Source organism: Ruditapes philippinarum, unplaced genomic scaffold (genome assembly GCF_026571515.1).
Source record: "Ruditapes philippinarum isolate M1 unplaced genomic scaffold, ASM2657151v2 ctg446_1_1_1_1, whole genome shotgun sequence".
Lineage (NCBI taxonomy): Eukaryota > Metazoa > Mollusca > Bivalvia > Venerida > Veneridae > Ruditapes > Ruditapes philippinarum.
In genome coordinates this window covers 363,759-384,144 of record NW_026862956.1, presented here as the reverse complement: position 1 = coordinate 384,144, position 20,386 = coordinate 363,759, and the positions used below count along the sequence as shown (strand labels likewise).

At 34.7% G+C, this 20,386-nt stretch overlaps 1 protein-coding gene across 1 annotated transcript; it reads left to right on the top strand.

Moving 5' to 3' along the window:
- Nucleotides 1–19,994, top strand: LOC132720754 (ras guanine nucleotide exchange factor F-like). The gene is made up of 11 exons (XM_060704966.1): nucleotides 1–201; nucleotides 7,204–7,368; nucleotides 10,165–10,342; nucleotides 14,321–15,158; nucleotides 16,069–16,197; nucleotides 16,440–16,627; nucleotides 16,878–17,074; nucleotides 17,285–17,376; nucleotides 18,596–18,650; nucleotides 19,437–19,534; nucleotides 19,746–19,994. Exons 1-11 carry the CDS (start codon nucleotides 131–133, stop codon nucleotides 19,943–19,945), a joined length of 2,211 nt encoding a protein of 736 aa, XP_060560949.1. The 5' UTR covers nucleotides 1–130; the 3' UTR covers nucleotides 19,946–19,994.
- Nucleotides 19,995–20,386: the final 392 nt, after the last annotated feature.

The following is a 20,386-nucleotide window of genomic DNA, read 5'->3' as shown; positions in this document are numbered from 1 at the left end:
ACTTTATCTCACAGACACGGGAAATGGGAAAGCGCGCAAAAGTGCGGCAATTTCAACAAAGTAAATAAAAGATAATTTCCAGGAACTAATTTCCATAACGGCTTTCATTGAAACGGCGTTGCCATAAATCATGACATCAGAGACAGAGTTGTCTGTATACTGTATCGTTAATGTTGCATCTCCCCCAGTTGCACTAACCAGGTTTGAAATTATGTTTCGACATAAACTGATAAATTTATGAAACAAAAAAAATAGACATCATTGTCAAATGTCATAACATTGTACATAGTCCAACAAAAATTTGTACAGATAATGAGGTATTCACTTAGTGATGTTTAAATTTAAAAACATGTTCACAGTAAAACACGTAAATCCATACTGGTTGGGGACTAGTCCAATAGATTAGACGCTACAGGCTTGTTATAGTCTTATGTTGGTCAAGCCTGACGTCTAATAGTTATTGGTCAAAAACGCGTAGCATTTTGAAAAATTAAAAAAATGTCTGTTGACTTGCCTTTCAAGCTTTATTCAAAAGCTTATCTTCTGTTCTTTCAATTGCATGGTCTATCATTAACAAAAAGTTTCAAACAATGTACTTATTAATTAAAAATAAAATATAAATATCAATCTATTTCGCTCATCGGCCATACTGGTTTAGTAAAGCGTTTTACAGATTAATTCCAATTTTTTTAACGGAAAAATATTTTCGAACACACTGACGGTGCATGGGCAATTATTTCGTTGAAAAAATATTCCGTTAGAAACTACTGGAGTCATTTAAACGCTTGCATTTTAATTAGCCAATCAGATTTCGCGCACTGTATGGCGGCCATATATATTTCTGCTGTACATGGAATTTAATTAAATGAGAGGATTTAATCATGACTTTTCGGGTGTGACAGTTCAATTATTTTGTTGAAAGGTATTTAATTTTTAGTTTTGTTCATAAATAGTTCAAAATTTATGTAAATACACGCTGTTTTAATTGTTAAAATGCATTAGATCTAAATCGATGTCTAATGTCAATTTTTTTGCTACACGATTTTGCAAAGATCTGTTAAGACCTAACGTAACATGGAAAATGAAAAATGTAAAATATCAGATTAATGAATGATAAATATGAAATAGGTTACGTATAGGTCTTATAATTAGGACTAGTTGGGGACCACCAAAACCGGACAACCACCAAACCCGGACGGCCCTCAAAATGCTTAATTTAGTATTTTCTTTATTCAGTGGTTATCAGTCATTTTTTTATCAACAATAAATGCATGTTTCTTCTAAAATTAAGTAAATAAATTTATTTCAACCTCCGTAAATGGTAACATTTTAATGTCTATTTCAAAAATGTTTACGTAGAAATTTGGGGGTCAAGAAAGTAATGCCTGACCTTATATACCAGCTATAATAATTTGCAGAGTAAACAATACAATATCTAAAGCTTCAGCATTTGTTGCTGAAATACTGTATAACATGTTAAAAATCAAAAATTAAAACATCCAAGCTTTTATCTGAATTAAATCACATCATGTTCATATCTGTCCGGACACATGGTACTGTTGTGTAGACAATTTAGGTAATTTTTATTCCCTCCTTGTCGAGCCTCAGATATAAGTGTCAATACAATCAGAAATAAACAAACTAGTTTGTAAGTAAGGAGAAGAACCTAGCTCAACTGTGTCAAATTTTTAGGTTTCTAGGTTAAAAATTATTAAATCTGTACGGAAAAATGTTAAAAAAGTGTCCGACCAGTAGGTGTTCGGCGCGTTGATCGGTCACTACCCCCCCCCCCCCCCCCCCCCCCCCCCGCCCACTCTTCAACCTCTCAAAATCATGTAAACTGCAGTATTTTTCATTTGAAACATGTTTTTACATTTGGTATATGTTTTTAATTTAATTACCTTCATTTCCCACAAAAATATTTCTTTATTAATACAATAAAATACAAATATCTACTTTATTAAAGAACTTAAACAATACGGTAAAAAGCATATTGCAATATGCCACATCCGTAATAAATTGCAATACGTATTGGTACTGGGAATTAATTCTGAAAAAATATGAGACTAATATTATATTCAACAAATATATCTCTATCTCTTTTGCGAAACAGAATAAGTGGATATTTTCCCTTAACACAAATTTAGATTGTTAAAACTATTGCAGCATCCACTTTTAAGTAATTTAACTTAACAGCAGAATTAACACTTGAAACACTTCATTAAGTAACATTGTAACAATAATGAATTTATCATTTTGTGAAGCTGTCATAAATGCGTTTGTAAATTGTAGTGCCCCCACCACATTTGACTGCAACACCGCATCGATCACTAAATGCTGTATTTTCAATAATTTCATCAGACTCCCTTTCCCTTTCGGATTTTTTATCGGATCGTTATCTTTTTCGTCTGCCATAGTAAATCACTGAACGCTTTGATCCACATTTTAGCATTTGTCCACCCATGCACTGTTTTTTTAGCTCACCTGTCACAAAGTGACAGGGTGAGCTTTTGTGATCGCTTTTCGTCCGTCGTCCGTCCGTTGTCCGTAAACTTTTACTTTAAATGACATCTCCTCATAAACCACAAGGCCAATTTCATCCAAACTTCACAGGAATGTTCCTTTGGTGGTCACCTTTAAAAATTGTTCAAAGAATTTAATTCCATGCAGAACTCTGGTTGCCATGGCAACCGAAAGAAAAAACTTTAAATATCTTCTTTAAAAAAAACATAAGAGCTAGAGCTTAGATATTTGGCATGAAACATCTTCTAGTGAGTGTCTACCAAGTTTGTTCAAACAAAAGCCCTGGGGTCAAAATTGGCCCCGCCCCGGGGGGTCATTGATTTTCCATATATGCATATAGTAAAAACTTAAAAAATCTTCTTTTAAAGAACTCAAAGAGCTATGGCTTAGATATTGAGCATCAAACATGTTCTAATAGGTGTCTACCAAGTTTGTTCAAAGAAAAGCCCTGGGGTCAAAATTGGCCCAGCCCCAGGGGGTCATTGATTTTCCCTATATGCATATAGTAAAAACTTAAAAAATCTTCTTTTAAAGAACCAAAAGAGTTAGAGCTAAGATATTTAGCATTAAACATGTTCTAATAAGTGTCTACCAAGTTTGTTCAAATAAAAGCCCTTGGGTCAAAATTGACCCCGCCCCGGGGGGTCATTGATTTTCCCTATATATGCATATAGTAAAAACTTTAAAAATCTTCTTTTAAAGAACTCAAAGAGCTATGGTTAAGATATTTAGCATCAAACATGTTCTAATAGGTGTCTATAGGTCATTGATTTTCCTTATATGTGTATAGCAAAAACTTAAAAAATCTTTTTTGAAAAAACCCAAATAGCTAGAGTTAAGATATTAAGCATGAAACATCTTTTAGTGAGTGTCTACAAAGTTTGTTCAAATAAAAGACCTGGGGTCAAAATTGGCCCCGCCCTGGGGTCATTGATTTTCCTTATATGTGTATAGCAAAAACTTAAAATCTTCTTTGAAAAACGCCAAATAGCTAGAGTCTAGATATTAAGCATGAGACATATTCTAGTAAGTGTTTACAAAGTTTGTTCAAATAAAAACCCTGGGGTCATAACTGGCCCGGCCCCAGGGGTGTCATTGTTTTTAACTATATGTGTATAGTAAAAACTTTAAAAAAATCTTCTTTTAAATAGCCCAATGAGCTAGAGCTTAGATGTTAAGCATGAAACATCTTCTTATGGGTGTCTACCAAGTTTGTGCAAATAAAAGCCCTTTGGTTAAATTGGCCCTGCAACGTTTGGGGGGGGGGGGGCCTATATACAGCAGTGTTTCTGCCAGCTCTGATTTTCTGAGGGTCTTAAATGACCCCCTGTATGATATTTTAGGGGTCATTTCAAATTCATAAGGGTCATGCCAATAAATTTAACAAAAATGTAAAAAAAAAAAAAACAGGTAACACTTTATAAGTTTTATTTACAATATTTTGTATATTTTTCATGAAGAAATTGGTCAATCTCTGCTATTTTGGATTATTTGTCATCCAATAATAACGCTGTATTTCTTAAAAATTATGTGTGTTAATTTTCATAGAAGAAAGAAAGTCGATACTATATTGAAATTCGTTCATAGTCGCCTTCTAATTTTCATAGTGCTTCGAAGTACCGTCTAGTGACGTAATCAAGGGCCAAATAAAGCTTGACACTAAATATGTTAGTGTTCATCCTTAGCTGTTTTACAGAAATTAGAAACATTCTCCTGTCGCTATCGCTCCCTTCGAAGTTTCTAATTTCTGTAGAACAGCACAGATGAACACTAACATATACGCAGACTGCATTTTCCAGCAGACAGTTATTCGTTCGCAGAATATGACGACAACAAAATAAATAATTTTGTCTGGGCGCTTTCAATATATGCAGTAACGTATAAATGCAAGCGTTTATTAACTAGTTGAAATTGGCTAAATGCCGGACCACGGACCCGGTAAATTTCATTTCTCATTAAAATTATAGTGGAGCCCACGGTAAACATTCCGTACATTTTTATACTGAATTGACGGTTTATAGTCTGTATATCTGACTTGTGTTGAAATCAGCGACGGTGAAATTCTTGCGTCACAAAATACGCACTAACTAAATTTCATTGCGTCATGGCTGAAAATAGTGCGCCAAAAACGCGCTCTGGCAGAAACACTGATACAGGTGAGCGACCTCAGGGCCATCATGGCCCTCTTGTTTTATTCTTACACTGTTTTATTACATGCTTCTTACTTTTTGTTTGTTATTTTCGTTCATGCATAGGACATTTTCATAACATTAAATTAGCAAGAAAATTATGGAACACTGTTATTACTAAATAAAACAGGTACAACTGAATGTGAACTGTGGTACAATCATTGTTTCCCCAATACCATAATATATTGATGTACTGCTAAACTGTTGCAGCCCTACTTTATTTTGTTAAAAATACTTGCACATCTTTCCAAAATAATGATTAAAAAGATATATCAGGGTGAGATTTTGGGTAAATTTCCATTTTTTTATAATTTTTTAAATTAAAAACTGGTTCTTATAATTCATTATTATTGTGATAGTATCATATCGAATAGAAATCGAATATAACAACTTCATTCCAACAAAACAATAGACTAAACTAAACTACTGTACTACAAGTGTCTAATCATTGGTTTTCAGCTTTGCAAAAACTTTATAGGTAGTGCCCTGGTTCCAGGCTCATTATTTACCTCATTCTGATGAATTGGATTAATTAATTGAAGAAGTTGTACCCACTTGTATGCATAGTGCATAAAGGAATCTCCTTCCTGTGCTAGCAAAAAATGAAACAAATTGAATTAAATAAGCTTGCAGCAAATCATACAGTGATCAGAAATAACAGGTGCACAAGCATGGTTACTTGAAGTTGTTCAAACCTTTAGGAATACTTGCAAAATTTAAGAAAGAAAAAGGCCTATGTCAGTTAAGTGCAACAGGCCAACAGTATGCCTAGTTGACAATCCTTTTTCTGATGGCACCATTCACCTGAAAAACCTGACAAACACAACAAAGTGGTATAAGATATATTGGTTAATAAATGATTGTTGAAGAGTTCAGCTTTTTATTTGTTTGTTTTTTTTATGCTCCCCGAAAAAATTTCGGGGGAGCATATAGTCGCCGCCTTGTCCGTCCGTCCGTCCGTCCGTCTTTCCGTCCGTCCGTCCGTCCGTCCGTCCGTCCGTCCGTCCCCTTTTCTTGTCCGGGACATAACTTTGAAACAACAAGAGGTATCAACATGAAACTTTGTAGGTAGATAGATCTCATTGAGTAGGTGTGCAGTGCACAAGAACCATAACTCTGCCTTGCCTAATTTTTGAATTATTCCCCTTTGTTTATTTTTACACTTTGAACTTTGTCCGGGACATAACTCTAAAAGTATAAGAGGTATCAACATGAAACTTTGTAGGTAGATAGATCTCATTGAGTAGAAGTGCAGTGCACAAGAACCGTAACTCTGCCTTGCCTAATTTTTGAATTATCCCCCTTGTTTATTTACACTTTGAACTTTGTCCGGGACATAACTCTAAAAGAATAAGAGGTATCAACATGAAACTTTGTAGGTAGATAGATCTCATTGAGTAGGTGTGCAGTGCACAAGAACCGTAACTCTGCCTTGCCTAATTTTTGAATTACCCCCTTTGTTTATTTTACACTTTGAAATTTGTCCGGGACATAACTCTAAAAGTATAAGAGGTATCAACATGAAACTTTGTAGGTAGATAGATCTCATTGAGTAGAAGTGCAGTGCACAAGAACCGTAACTCTGCCTTGCCTAATTTTTGAATTATCCCCCTTTGTTTATTTTACACTTTGAACTTTGTCCGGGACATAACTCTAAAAGTATAAGAGGTATCAACATGAAACTTTGTAGGTAGATAGATCTCATTGAGTAGGTGTGCAGTGCACAAGAACTGTAACTCTGCCTTGCCTAATTTTTGAATTATCCCCCTTTGTTTATTTTACACTTTGAAATTTGTCCGGGACATAACTCTAAAAGTATAAGAGGTATCAACATGAAACTTTGTAGGTAGATAGTTCTCATTGAGTAGGTATGCAGTGCACAAGAACCGTAACTCTGCCTTGTCTAATTTTTGAATTATCCCCCTTTGTTTATTTTTTACACTTTGAACTTTGTCCGGGACATATTTCTTAATGTATAAGAGATATCAACATGAAACTTTTTAGGTAGATAGATCTCATTGAGTAAGTTTGCAGTGCACAAGAACTGTAACACTGTCTTGCCTTCTTTTGTAGTTATTGCCCTTTGTTCATTTTGACACTTTGAACTTTGTCTGGGACATTATTCTAAAATTATAAGAGATATCAACATGAAACTTTGTAGATAGATTGGTCTCATTGGGTGGAAGTGCAGTGCTTAAGAATCATTACTCTGCCTTGCCTTATTTTGAAGTAATTGCCCTTTGTTTATTTTTACTTTTTGACTTTTGTCCTGGACATTACTTTAAAACTATTAGAGATATCAACATGAAACTTTGTAGGTAGCTAGATATAATTGGATAGAACTGCAACGCTTCAAGAACCTAAACAAAGCCTGGTGTAATTTTGGAGTTATAATTGCCCTTTGTTCATTTTTTTTATACTTTCCTGTGTCCAGAACCTTCTCGGGGAGCATCACCCGGTTCAACCGGTTCTTGTTTTCTTCCATTACAAGACGGAAGGAGACAGGAGCCTTTTATTACCACTTGCCAGTTCCAATACAAGATCAGTTAGTAATCTTCTGTGAGGGAAACTGGAACCCAGCTTCATCAGAATATACAGTGACTGTAACTTACAAAGATGATGAGATAGAGTTAGGGAAAATAACAAATAGCAGCAGGTTAGTTGAATATTACAAATTATTACAATTAGTCTGGCCTTACTAAATATTTGTGTTTAATTTGTGCTTTGATCTTTATGATATATTTATCAATAAACTTAAAATTTTCAATGTATTACAAATATATTACTGCATAGGATTGATATGCAAATGGTGACTTTTGACGGCTTGGTAGGGACAGAATTTTGGCACCATTCTCCTCACTAGAAAGTATTTTTCCCCTGTTTTGGCCGTTGTCTCCGTTACTAAGCTTTCCCCTCCTTTTTCAAAAGACTTCACCACAAACATTGACATGTGTTCTACTGTTAAGAAATATTTATGGTGAAATTCTTTCTTCTTGTAATCAACTAATCTGATCAATAAAATTTAAAAGATTTGTTTCATATAGGGTTTCTATGCATTTTTCCTCTGCAACACAATTTTCCCTCTTCCATGGGCCTTGCCATCTTTCTTTGAGGGGGGGGGGGAAACAGCAGCAAATTAAAACCTGAACAATTTTATTGTTGACCTTCCAATGCTTCTCTCAGCTGGTTCATAATACCATGCCTCATGCTCAAGGTAATTGTTTTAGCACCATGTGCACTCCTCTTAAATCAGGATGGAGATTTACAGTGCTTGCTAATGTGTACGTTAAAATGTCAAAGTCGATGGTTATACTTTTTAAAACTTGCATGTACATAAAAAAAATCGAAGCCTGTGTAATGTGTTTTTTGAGACTTTAAAAGCAAAACTAACTTGTTTTGCTGAATACAATAGGCACTTTGATTAAGGTAGCTTAAAGGAAAGAATAATTTCCGTCGAATGCTTTAGAATTTAAGATATTTTGTCCGCCAATGGCGTTGAAATACCCGTAACAGTTGCCAAGGATACGCAACAACGTCATGTTCAAAAACGGGCTTTGATGGTCAACTTTGACGTCGTGTGTACACAAATTAGCTGAAACTACTGGAATGAAATCAACGGAATCTAATCAGAAATATGGTCAACTTTCTGCTTGCCAATTTTCAAGACGCTACTTGAAAGTTCGCAAAGTGTCGCGTTCTACCTTAAATTGTTTGAACACAAATGGTTTGATTAGCTATGAATAGATTGTCTTTAACTTGTACTAGTATAGGCTGAACATGATCCTTGTTACAATTGTTACTTTAATAACTTACCGTCACTGCACATACATCCATGGGGTAGGGAAGGGCATATTCGTCATTCTGACATTTCATCTCCATACTTGCTTTAGTGTTGCAACTTTATACTGATATTCAATTCAATTCAATTCACTAGTTCTTTAATAAGTTTTTATTGGTACTAAGATAAATAAAATAATCTGAATATCATTAATTTTTAGCTCACCTGTCACAAAGTGACAGGGTGAGCTTTTGTGATCGCTTTTCGTCCGGCGTCCGTCCGTCCGTCCGTCCGTCCGTCCGTCGTCCGTCGTCCGTCCGTAAACTTTTACTTTAAATGACATCTCCTCATAAACCACTAAGCCAATTTCATCCAAACTTCACAGGAATGTTCCTTTGGTGGTCACCTTTAAAAATTGTTCAAAGAATTTAATTCCATGCAGAACTCTGGTTGCCATGGCAACCGAAAGAAAAAACTTTAAATATCTTCTTTTAAAAAACCATAAGAGCTAGAGCTTAGATATTTGGCATGAAACATCTTCTAGTGAGTGTCTACCAAGTTTGTTCAAATAAAAGCCCTGGGGTCAAAATTGGCCCCGCCCCGGGGGGTCATTGATTTTCCCTATATGCATATAGTAAAAACTTAAAAAATCTTCTTTTAAAAAACCCAAAGAGCTAGAGCTAAGATATTTAGCATGAAACATGTTCTAATGGGTGTCTACCAAGTTTGTTCAAATAAAAGCCCTGGGGTCAAAATTGGCCCCGCCCCGGGGGGTCATTGATTTTCCCTATATGCATATAGTAAAAACTTAAAAAATCTTCTTTTAAAGAACTCAAAGAGCTATGGCTAAGATATTGAGCATCAAACATGTTCTAATAGGTGTCTACCAAGTTTGTTCAAATAAAAGCCCTGGGGTCAAAATTGGCCCCGCCCCAGGGGGTCATTGATTTTCCCTATATGCATATAGTAAAAACTTAAAAAATCTTCTTTTAAAGAACCCAAAGAGTTAGAGCTAAGATATTTAGCATGAAACATGTTCTAATAAGTGTCTACCAAGTTTGTTCAAATAAAAGCCCTGGGGTCAAAATTGGCCCGCCCCGGGGGGTCATTGATTTTCCCTATATGCATATAGTAAAAACTTAAAAAGTCTTCTTTTAAAAAACCCATAGAGCTAGAGCTAAGATATTTAGCATGAAACATGTTCTAATGGGTGTCTACCAAGTTTGTTCAAATAAAAGCCCTGGGGTCAAAATTGGCCCGCCCCGGGGGGTCATTGATTTTCCCTATATGCATATAGTAAAAACTTAAAAAGTCTTCTTTTAAAGTACCCAAAGAGCTAGAGCTAAGATATTTAGCATGAAACATGTTCTAATGGGTGTCTACCAAGTTTGTTCAAATAAAAGCCCTGGGGTCAAAATTGGCCCCGCCCCAGGGGTGTCATTGTTTTTAACTATATGTGTATAGTAAAAACTTTAAAAAAATCTTCTTTTGAAAAGCCCAATGAGCTAGAGCTAAGATGTTTAGCATGAAACATCTTCTTATGGGTGTCTACCAAGTTTGTGCAAATAAAAGCCCTTGGGTTAAAATTGGCCCTGCAACGTTGTGGGGGGGGGGGGGGGGCCTATATACAGGTGAGCGATCTCAGGGCCATCATGGCCCTCTTGTCTTCTTTAGATGCTTGTTTTGGAAGCGGGGAGGGACCACAATTCCCGAATCAATGTCAAACGAGGATGAGAAAGGCCTGGCAAAGCTTGTAGTTGAAATGTCTGAGGAGCCAATACAAGTAGAAAATATGGAGATAACAACAAACACCAAAACTGATCTGAGACTTGTCAATGAAAATACTCCACAGGTAAGTGTATTTGATTAGGTATTAAATTTTCATGAAAATTTGTCACTGGATTGCTAGTACCCGTATATGCCGGAAGGTGTCTATACATTTCTTTTTCATATGAATATATTTGTAATAATGCACTTGACTGTCCTATACACTGTATCAACACAGGGAGTCACATGACCTCTCGAAGGTAAACATTCCCACTAACCAGCTGTTTCAAATACACAATCTTGCGACAAATTGCTTAGCAGCCAACAAAAGTATGGTGTTTTATTGATGTGTTTCTGAATACATTTTTACAATGTTTCTGTGCATGGTTTCCCTATAGATCAGTCACTGCAAAATGTGAATTAACATTGTACTTTAACTTTTACTTATATGTTTTGTGGAAAATAAATTTCTTGATAATTTTTTATTTGGTTAACATTAATTTTTAGCTCACCTGTCACAAAGTGACAGGGTGAGCTTTTGTGATCGCTTTTCGTCCGGCGTCCGTCGTCCGTCCGTCGTCCGTCCGTCGTCCGTAAACTTTTACTTTAAATGACATCTCCTCATAAACCACTAGGCCAATTTCATCGAAACTTCACAGGAATGTTCCTTTGGTGGTCACCTTTAAAAATTGTTCAAAGAATTTAATTCCATGCAGAACTCTGGTTGCCATGGCAACCGAAAGAAAAAACTTTAAATATCTTCTTTTAAAAACCCCTAAGAGCTAGAGCTTAGATATTTGGCATGAAACATCTTCTAGTAAGTGTCTACCAAGTTTGTTCAAATAAAAGCCCTGGGGTCAAAATTGGCCCCGCCCCAGGGGGTCATTGATTTTCCCTATATGCATATAGTAAAAACTTAAAAAATCTTCTTTTAAAGAACCCAAAGAGCTAGAGCTAAGATATTTAGCATGAAACATGTTCTAATGAATGTCTACCAAGTTTGTTCAACTAAAAGCCCTGGGGTCAAAATTGGCCCCGCCCCAGGGGGTCATTGATTTTCCCTATATGCATATAGTAAAAACTTAAAAATCTTCTTTTAAAGAACTTAAAGAGCTAGAGCTAAGATATTTAGCATCAAACATGTTCTAATAGGTGTCTACCAAGTTTGTTTTAATAAAAGCCCTGGGGTCAAAATTGGCCCCGCCCCGGGGGGTCATTGATTTCCTTATATGTGTATAGCAAAAGCTTATAAAATCTTCTTTGAACAAACCCAGATAGCTAGAGTTTAGATATTAAGCATGAAACATCTTCTAGTGAGTGTGTACGAAGTTTGTTCAAATAAAAGCCCTGGGGTGAAAATTGGCCCCGCCCCGGGGGTCATTGATTTTCCCTATATGCATATAGTAAAAACTTAAAAATTTTCTTTTAAAGAACTCAAAGAGCTAGAGCTTAGATATTTGGCATGAAACATCTTCTAGTGTGTGTCTACCAAGTTTGTTCAAATAAAAGCCCTGGGGTCAAAATTGGCCCCGCCCCGGGGGGTCATTGATTTTCCCTATATGCATATAGTAAAAACTTAAAAAATCTTCTTTTAAAGAACCCAAAGAGCTAGAGCTAAGATATTTAGCATGAAACATGTTCTAATGGGTGTCTACCAAGTTTGTTCAAATAAAAGCCCTGGGGTGAAAATTGGCCCCGCCCCGGGGGGTCATTGATTTTCCCTATATGCATATAGTAAAAACTTAAAAAATCTTCTTTTAAAGAACTCAAAGAGCTATGGCTAAGATATTGAGCATCAAACATGTTCTAATAGGTGTCTACCAAGTTTGTTCAAATACAAGCCCAGGGGTCAAAATTGGCTCCGCCCCGGGGGTCATTGATTTTCTTTATATGTGTTTAGCAAAAACTTTAAATCTTCTTTTAAAGAACTTAAAGAGCTAGAGCTAAGATATTTAGCATCAAACATCTTCTAGTAAGTGTCTACAAAGTTTGTTCAAATAAAAGCCCTGGGGTCAAAACTGGCCCGGCCCCAGGGGTGTCATTGTTTTTAACTATATGTGTATAGTAAAAACTTTAAAAAAATCTTCTTTTAAAAAGCCCAATGAGCTAGAGCTTAGATGTTTAGCATGAAACATCTTCTTATGGGTGTCTACCAAGTTTGTGCAAATAAAAGCCCTTGGGTTAAATTGGCCCTGCAACGTTGGTGGGGGGTGGGGGTTGGGGGGGGGCTATATACAGGTGAGCGACCTCAGGGCCATCATGGCCCTCTTGTTTTCTATTGTTAATTTTTACATCTCCAAATTGGGCCATTCAGTATATGTTTTCCAGTAATTATGCTATAGCTGTGATTTTCCTATGAATTGTCCTTCACTTCACAATGTAATGTGTTAAAGTTTTACAAGCAGATGCTAAAAAAACATTTGTATGGACAAATGAAACCTTTTATGCACAAATGTAACCTGGTCTTCAGAAAGACATATAAAGCCTTTATTGTGAGCTATTTCTTTTCCTTTTGCTCCATAATTTTAACAATATAGAAAAAAACTAGTTTTTAGCTCACCTGTCACAAAGTGACAGGATGAGCTTTTGTGATCACTTTTCGTCCGGCATCCGGCCATTCGTCGTCTGTAAACTTTTACTTTAAATAACATCTCCTCATAAACCACGAAGCCAATTTCATCCAAATTTCACAGGAATGTTCCTTTGGTGGTCACCTTTGAAAATTGTTCAAAGAATTTAATTCCATGGCAACCAAAAGAAAAAACTTTAAATATCTTCAAAAAAAACCAAAGAGCTAGAGCTCAGATATTTGGCATGGAACATCTTCTAGTGAGTGTCTACCAAGTTTGCTCAAGGCCCCGCCCCAGGGGGTCATTGATTTTCCCTATATGCATATAGTAAAAACTTAAAAAATCTTATTTTAAAGAACCCAAAGAGCTAGAGCTAAGATATTTAGCATGAAACATCTTCTAATGGATGTCTACCAAGTTTGTCCAAATAAAAGCCCTGGGGTCAAAATTGGCCCCGCCCCAGGGGGTCATTGATTTTCCCTATATGCATATAGTAAAAACTTAAAAATCTCCTTTAAAGAATCCAAAGAGCTAAAGCTAAGATATTTAGCATAAAACATGTTCTAATGGATGTCTATAAAGTTTGTTAAAAAAAAAAAACCTGGGGTCAAAATTGGCCCCGCCCCAGGGTCATTGATTTTCCTTATATGTGTATAGCAAATACTTTAAAAAAATCTTCTTTGATAAAAACCAAATAGCTAGAGTTTATATACTAAGCATGAAACGTCTTCAAGTGAGTGTCTACAAAGTTTGTTCAAATAAAAGCCCTGGGGTCAAAATTTCCCCCGCCCAGGGGGTCATTTAGTTTCGTTATATGTGTATAGCAAAAACTTAAAAAATCTTCTTTTAAAAAAACTCAAATAGCTTAGATATTAAGCATGAAGCATCTTCTTGTGAGTTACTACAAAGTTTGTTCAAATAAAAGCCCTGGGGTCAAAATTGGCCCGCCCCGGGGGCCTATATACAGGTGAGCGACTTCAGGGCCATCATGGCCCTCTTGTTGGCTATTAACATCTGGTATTTTGAAATTGCATTACTATACTGAATAGTTTTAAACTTTTTACAACAGCACCCCTGTGTCTGTTTAGCCACTATAGTCAGGTGACTGGCTTGTTGATACAGTGTATCTGTTTTATAGGGAAATAATGAGAAGTGTGTTAAAATTGATGATCTGATTTTTTATCACAAAACAAGAATATCACATTTCAAAATGAAAGAATTTATGGTAATGATATGGTGAAGAAATGAGGGATAAAAGCCAAATTTATAGTGTGGCTTATAGTGACATTTCAGTCATGTTTTCCCCAAGTACAAAAAAGTTTGCATGTTTTTATTGGCTACAACAATGTTCAGATGTTAAATATAGAACATGCATTGGGTTGAAGCAACATAATGTATTAAAATTGCATGAGTGTGAAGTGAAAGCATGCATGAACTCTTATTATAATTGTAAGTACTTTCTTCTGTTAGATTTGTTGTTGGTTTATTTCTAGTTAACTGAAGAGACAGAAAATACACCAGAAAGGCCTCAGAAGAAACGGAAAACCAGTCTTACTAATAAAGATGAAAAAACACCAACAGGGCAGGCATCTAAAAAACTAAAGACTAAAAAAGTACCCACAAGATTGAGAACACCAAATGATGATAAAAAAACAAAAAGTAAAGAGGAATCTCCTAAAAATGAAAAGAAATCTGATAAATCTACCAATAAATATACTAAAGGTAAACAAAAGGCTTCACTGTCTGAAAGTGATGCTAAGGCAGATAAAAAAGACCAGAAATCACATGAAAAGGACATTTCAAGTGAAGGAGACCAGAAGTCAAATAATGTCAAAAAAGCTGACCAATCTTCTGAAAATTTGTCTGAGGAGTTGAGCCCTAGTGTAAGTAAAGGAATGAAGACTGGGAAAGGAAGTGGGGGGAAACAAGGAAAACTTACTCCTTGGTTAAACACAGAGCAAAATATAAATAATGAAAACAATGATGTAGGTAAGAAACAAAATGAAAAAAATGTCAGAAAAAAGTCAGAAACAAAGAAGAAAATGGACACTTCACAATCTGAGGAAACAGAAGGGAAAACAAAAAGGACACGGAAGAAAAAAGATAATCAGAATGATAGTATTAATGAGGATAGTGAAAATAATGATTCAAATGATAACAAACTTACAAATATAGACAAGGAAAATGTGCAGGTTGATGGTAATATTCCATCTGTTCATACAGATCAGAAATCAGAGTCTGAAGAAAGAATTCCTGTCAAAGAATCAAAAAGTTCATTTACCATATCTACCACTGGGAAAGCTGCAACTTGTAAAGATCTTACTTTAAGAGGTTAGAAATTTGCAGAAATGATAGAAAAGAATCTAAAATTAAACTGGTTATTTATATCAAAATTCAGGGATCGGGAAAAAAAATCAGAATCACTTGTCGTACAGGATGAGTAGTTTCCAATTTCTACTTGTCCTGCATGCTATGCTTCTTGTCCTGCATTTTAGTTATCATTTTCAAGATAAACTTTGCCAATGCAATAGAACCTCATCGATGCTACAGATCGCTAGAAGTTCACATAATCAGTTATTTTACATAAATTTAAGGAAACAAAACCGGAAACAAAGCTTGTATTTTAGATCATGTATAAATCACGCACTTTACAGAGCATTGTCAGGCACATTCCAATCACACATGTATCCAATTTACAATGCGTTCAGAGCTTTATAAAGTGCATAATTTATACATAACCTAAAACACAAGCTTTGTTTCCAGTTTATGTAAACAAACTGATAACGGGAATTCTAGTGATCTATATCATCAGCAAATTATTGTAGCATACTAAAATTTTGTACTTGTCCTTCCTCGATCTCTATTCCTTAATGCGAGCGGACAAGTGGAATTTTTTATACCTGAAATCAGAATACTAGATGTATATATTTGCTAAGTACTTAAATATAAAGTCCTTTTCTGGGTCTTTTCATTTCAGAATAATTAAGTTAATAGCTGAGTTACACAATTACTAATGTTTACTACATGTCTGTATAGCTGTATTCAAGTAAAAACTCAAGTATTTATTCATATTTCTGTTCTTTTTAACAGGGCACAACTCATGAAAATTTTCTTTGAAATCTTACAAAATATATCACAATATTGCCAATATAATGGACTAGATCTGCTTTCCTTTTTTTGAAAATGAAAAACTAAAACTTTCGATATTTAGGTTATCATTAATAAAATTTCTTATTTTCAGCCTTAGATCGCCCAACAGGAAGATGGGGCCACAGCTTATGTTTTGTTAACAGAAATCTATCAGTTTTAATCGGTGGACAGGGGGAAAAACAGCAAATCAGCAAGGACTCTGTTTGGGCTCTTGATTGTGGTATGTATTGTAATTATGATATCTGTAGGTTTATGATGGGATGAATGTATTCTTAATGCTTGTAAAATTTTGATGGATTACTTTTGCTTCTTCCACAATTGTTAAGTGCTCAAGTTGAGCTTTTCTGATCACTCTGTAAGTCTTGGCATTGCATAAATAATAGAAGGCCATAGTTTTTCAATCTCTTATTTAGTGGAAACAAATATCTGAAATGGGCATGTTGGCATTTTCTTTTTCTTCAGAAACAAGAAGATGGAAAGATCCCCCAACAGTTGCAGAGGGTCAGAAACCAGAATATAGAATGGGCCACACAGCTTCTTATGATCCTCTAGTCAGATGTATTTATGTGTATGGAGGGTCAAAAAACACACGATGGTTTCATGATGTCCACATTCTAGATATTGAAGAATGGAAATGGCAAATTGTTAAGGTATAATATATTCATTTTTTTCTCATTTATATTTTATTTTTTATGTCTAGAAACCATGCTATAGTATCTATCCTTTGATGTGTCTAACAGTGTCCTATCTGGAAAATAGTTCTGGAAATCTAGATGTTATTTAATACAAAACTAAATAACTTCAAATCCAGTAAAACAAATAATTCTTTGCAGTGAGTCATTTAATTATATTTATCTTTTTATATTGAGATGAATGTTAATTTATTTTTGTTGTATTCAGGTAAATGGTAAAGCTCCTACAAGAGCGTACCACAGTGCGACACTGTACCGACATGAGTTATGGATCTTTGGTGGTGTTTATCCTCGTCCAGACCCACAACCTGATGGTTGTAGTAATGAAGTCCACATCTTTAGTCCAGTAATGGAGAGCTGGTACTCTCCGATAGTATCTGGGGAGAAACCAATCCCTAGATCTGGGTAAGGGCATTATTTATTTCAACCTTACGTAATTGTTCCATTGTGTGCAATTATTATAGATAGAAATTGTTTTTGTAATTTGCAGAGTTATTTTGTTGTTTTTTTTAATCATATTTCAATAAAAAAAAACTTAACTAAACTGCAATGTTGTGCTGCGAGACAAATACACCTTGTTGTTATCTACCAAATTGATCTGTTGTTTCTTTTCAGGCATTCAGCAACCCTCATCAATGACCAGTTGGTAGTGTTTGGTGGTTGGGATGCTCCTATTTCATACAATGATCTTCATGTTTTAGATATGAGTAAGTGATTTCAGAAATCAAATAAAATTGCTAGTCATGTAAATATTGAGCTGTGCCATGACAAAACCAACATAGTGCGTTTGCGACCAGCCTGGTTCCATATCAGCCTGCGCATCCACTCAGTCTGATCAGGATCCATGCTGTTCACTTACAAACAAAATTACAAGTAGTGAAGCTGATAGTTAACATCATGGATCCTGATCAGTCAGCTCAGATGCACAGTCTGGTCTGGATCCATGATGGTCACACACACACTTTGTTGGTATTGTCATGACGTGGCTCATTATATATAATTTGAAACTGCTGAATTTGCTAGAAAGCCTTGATTATCTTCCATTTTGAAACCAGCCTACATCAATATGAGGGATATAACAATGAAAATTGGGAAGTTTTTCTGCAAACAGGAAAGATGTTAGTCTAAATGAATGAATGTACATGCTGATCTGACTGCTTGTCATGAAGGCTTTTATGTTTCACTTCTTTATTAGGGTAAAAAATAATTAGTACATGTAGTTAAAAGAATAGAAGCTGTTATGAAATTGGCAATTTGATCTGGAATTTATTTAAGTGCAGTCAGTTGATAAAAATGTTATTAGTTGCTCTTGATCTGTTCGTGCTTTGATATATGTATGCCACACTAAAAATGGTGTACCATCATGTACATGTAATAATAGGCCTATGGTGTATGTTTTTATCCTGCAAGTGATTGAAATATTGTGTGCATGCTCCTCCCTGTAAGTGGTGCTTACATTATGTGAAAGAAAGCACAAGTATGTGATAATAGGCCAAAAATAAAATTATGTTTGTTTCCCCTTCCTGACCCATTAAAATTAGGGTTAGGTAGGTAGGTAGGGAAATTTTTTTTTTTAAATGTGCATAATAATAAATAATCTGCATATATGTGTAATGAACTATTAAGATTAATTTATGAAGTGCAATAGTATATGTACATGCATTACAATATTCACAACTGACATATGCAACATTTTATTAACTAGCTGTCTAAAATATCAGATTAGATTGTACCTATTGTTCTCTGAAAGAAAAAAATACTTTCATCTTCACTTTCATACTTTCAAGAACCTGGCAAAAATCTTTTGGGTAGGGGCAAATTTGTTGGCTAGGTAGGGAAACAAATTAAATTTTATTTTAGGCCCTATAATGAGTGTGTATTACATGTACTTAATAAATTATAGAACACTTATATTTTCACTTGCAGGTATAGTTGAATGGTCTCAGCCTAATGTGACAGGTTCTCCACCAAGCCCTAGAAGGTATGTTTAAAATGGGAGAAGAAAATGATGTCTTTTTATACCCCACCATATAAATCAAAGGATGGATCTCTACTGGAATCAGTTTGTTACATCAGTCTGTCTGATGGTCATTCTGTCCATTTCTATAAATCCTATGCTCCTTGAAAGATTTTCTTCAAACTTGGTCCAAATGTTCACCTGAGCAAGAAAAGGCATGATTAAGATTCTTCCATAACACTGGAAAGCACAAAGTCTCCTGACATTTAGCATGTGATTTTGAGTATGATTTGTTTGTTGAAATTGCTGTTTGGTTTGGAAATAAGACAATATTGGGACAGAATCAAGTCATTGTTTTATTTAAATGCATGCAGGTACATGACCAATAATGGTGCATACAGTATGCAGCATACTTGTATTAAAGAGTATAAAGCTATATCTAATGAAATATTTTTAAATGGTAAAATTATAATCTTTCAATACCTTTATGGTAAATTCTTGAAAGACTTGTTACAAAGAATGTCTCAGTTATTTAACACTCAAAAATGAAAAATATACGAACAGAATAAAATGTTACAGGACATAATAATATGCTGCTGTTTTATATGGCTGCTATTTGATTTAGTTTTTTAACAGTTCAGCAATGCTTTTGTGCATGTGTCATTTGCTAAAAAGGTTATACACCATCATATTTCTTTCATAAATGATGATTTTTGAGTTCTGTTTTTAAAATTCAAACAAAAATTTTGTAGATTTGTAGGAAGCAAAGATATATCTTAATACACTGAACATAAATATAACTTATTTTAGTTGGCATGCCTCCTGTGCCCTCAGTGGGAACAGACTGCTCATACATGGAGGATATAATGGAGACTTCGCCCTAGAGGATACACACATATTCAATCTAGGTTAGAAATTAAATCTTTAATTTGAAATCTGTTTTTGATGCATACAAGTCGCAAGGGTTGCCATTAAATTTTATTTTATTTTTTAACTAATAGAATTTGAGTAGCCTTTTTTTAAAAACAACATGATGTAATAAATTTGTTTTAAAATGGATAATACAGTTTTAAATATACTGATTTGTGTGCTTAGTCAGTGTTTTTATTTTTTCCATAGATGATCTTAGCTGGATACGGATCCATGTTGAGAATCCACCTTCAGCAAGAGTTGGTCACAAGGCGTTGTGTATGCCTTATCGTCATGACAATGAAGAAGAGGATGAAGTCATCATATTTGGAGGTGGTGATAATGACGGGGCTTATTTTTGTGATTTGTACAGTATTTATGTACCTTTTCAACCTGCAACATTATCATGATATTTTGATGTGAAATATTTACACTTATATTGTTAAAGCCTACTGGTTTGTACTCCATAAACTAGCATAGGTCATAGGGAGAGGAAACCTGCACTAACTTGATCAAAATTACGGTGATCAAAATCCTTATAACATTAAACAACCATGCAAAATATTAAGAAAGTGCATTATTAATCAAATATGGTAAAGTTGTATTGAGATTTCAAGAAGCAATCTTGTGTTCACTGTATGATTTGTTGTTTTATTTAAATAAAGTATATATATATTGATAAATAATGAATATTCTTTTCAATGGGGTGTCTTCATCATACTGTCACTAGAATTTGTAAATAAAATTTTTGTTATATTGGTTTAATTTTAATTGCTAAATATGTTTATACAAATTAGTATACATGTAATTGAATGTATTGAATACTAAAGGATATTTGTAACACAATATTA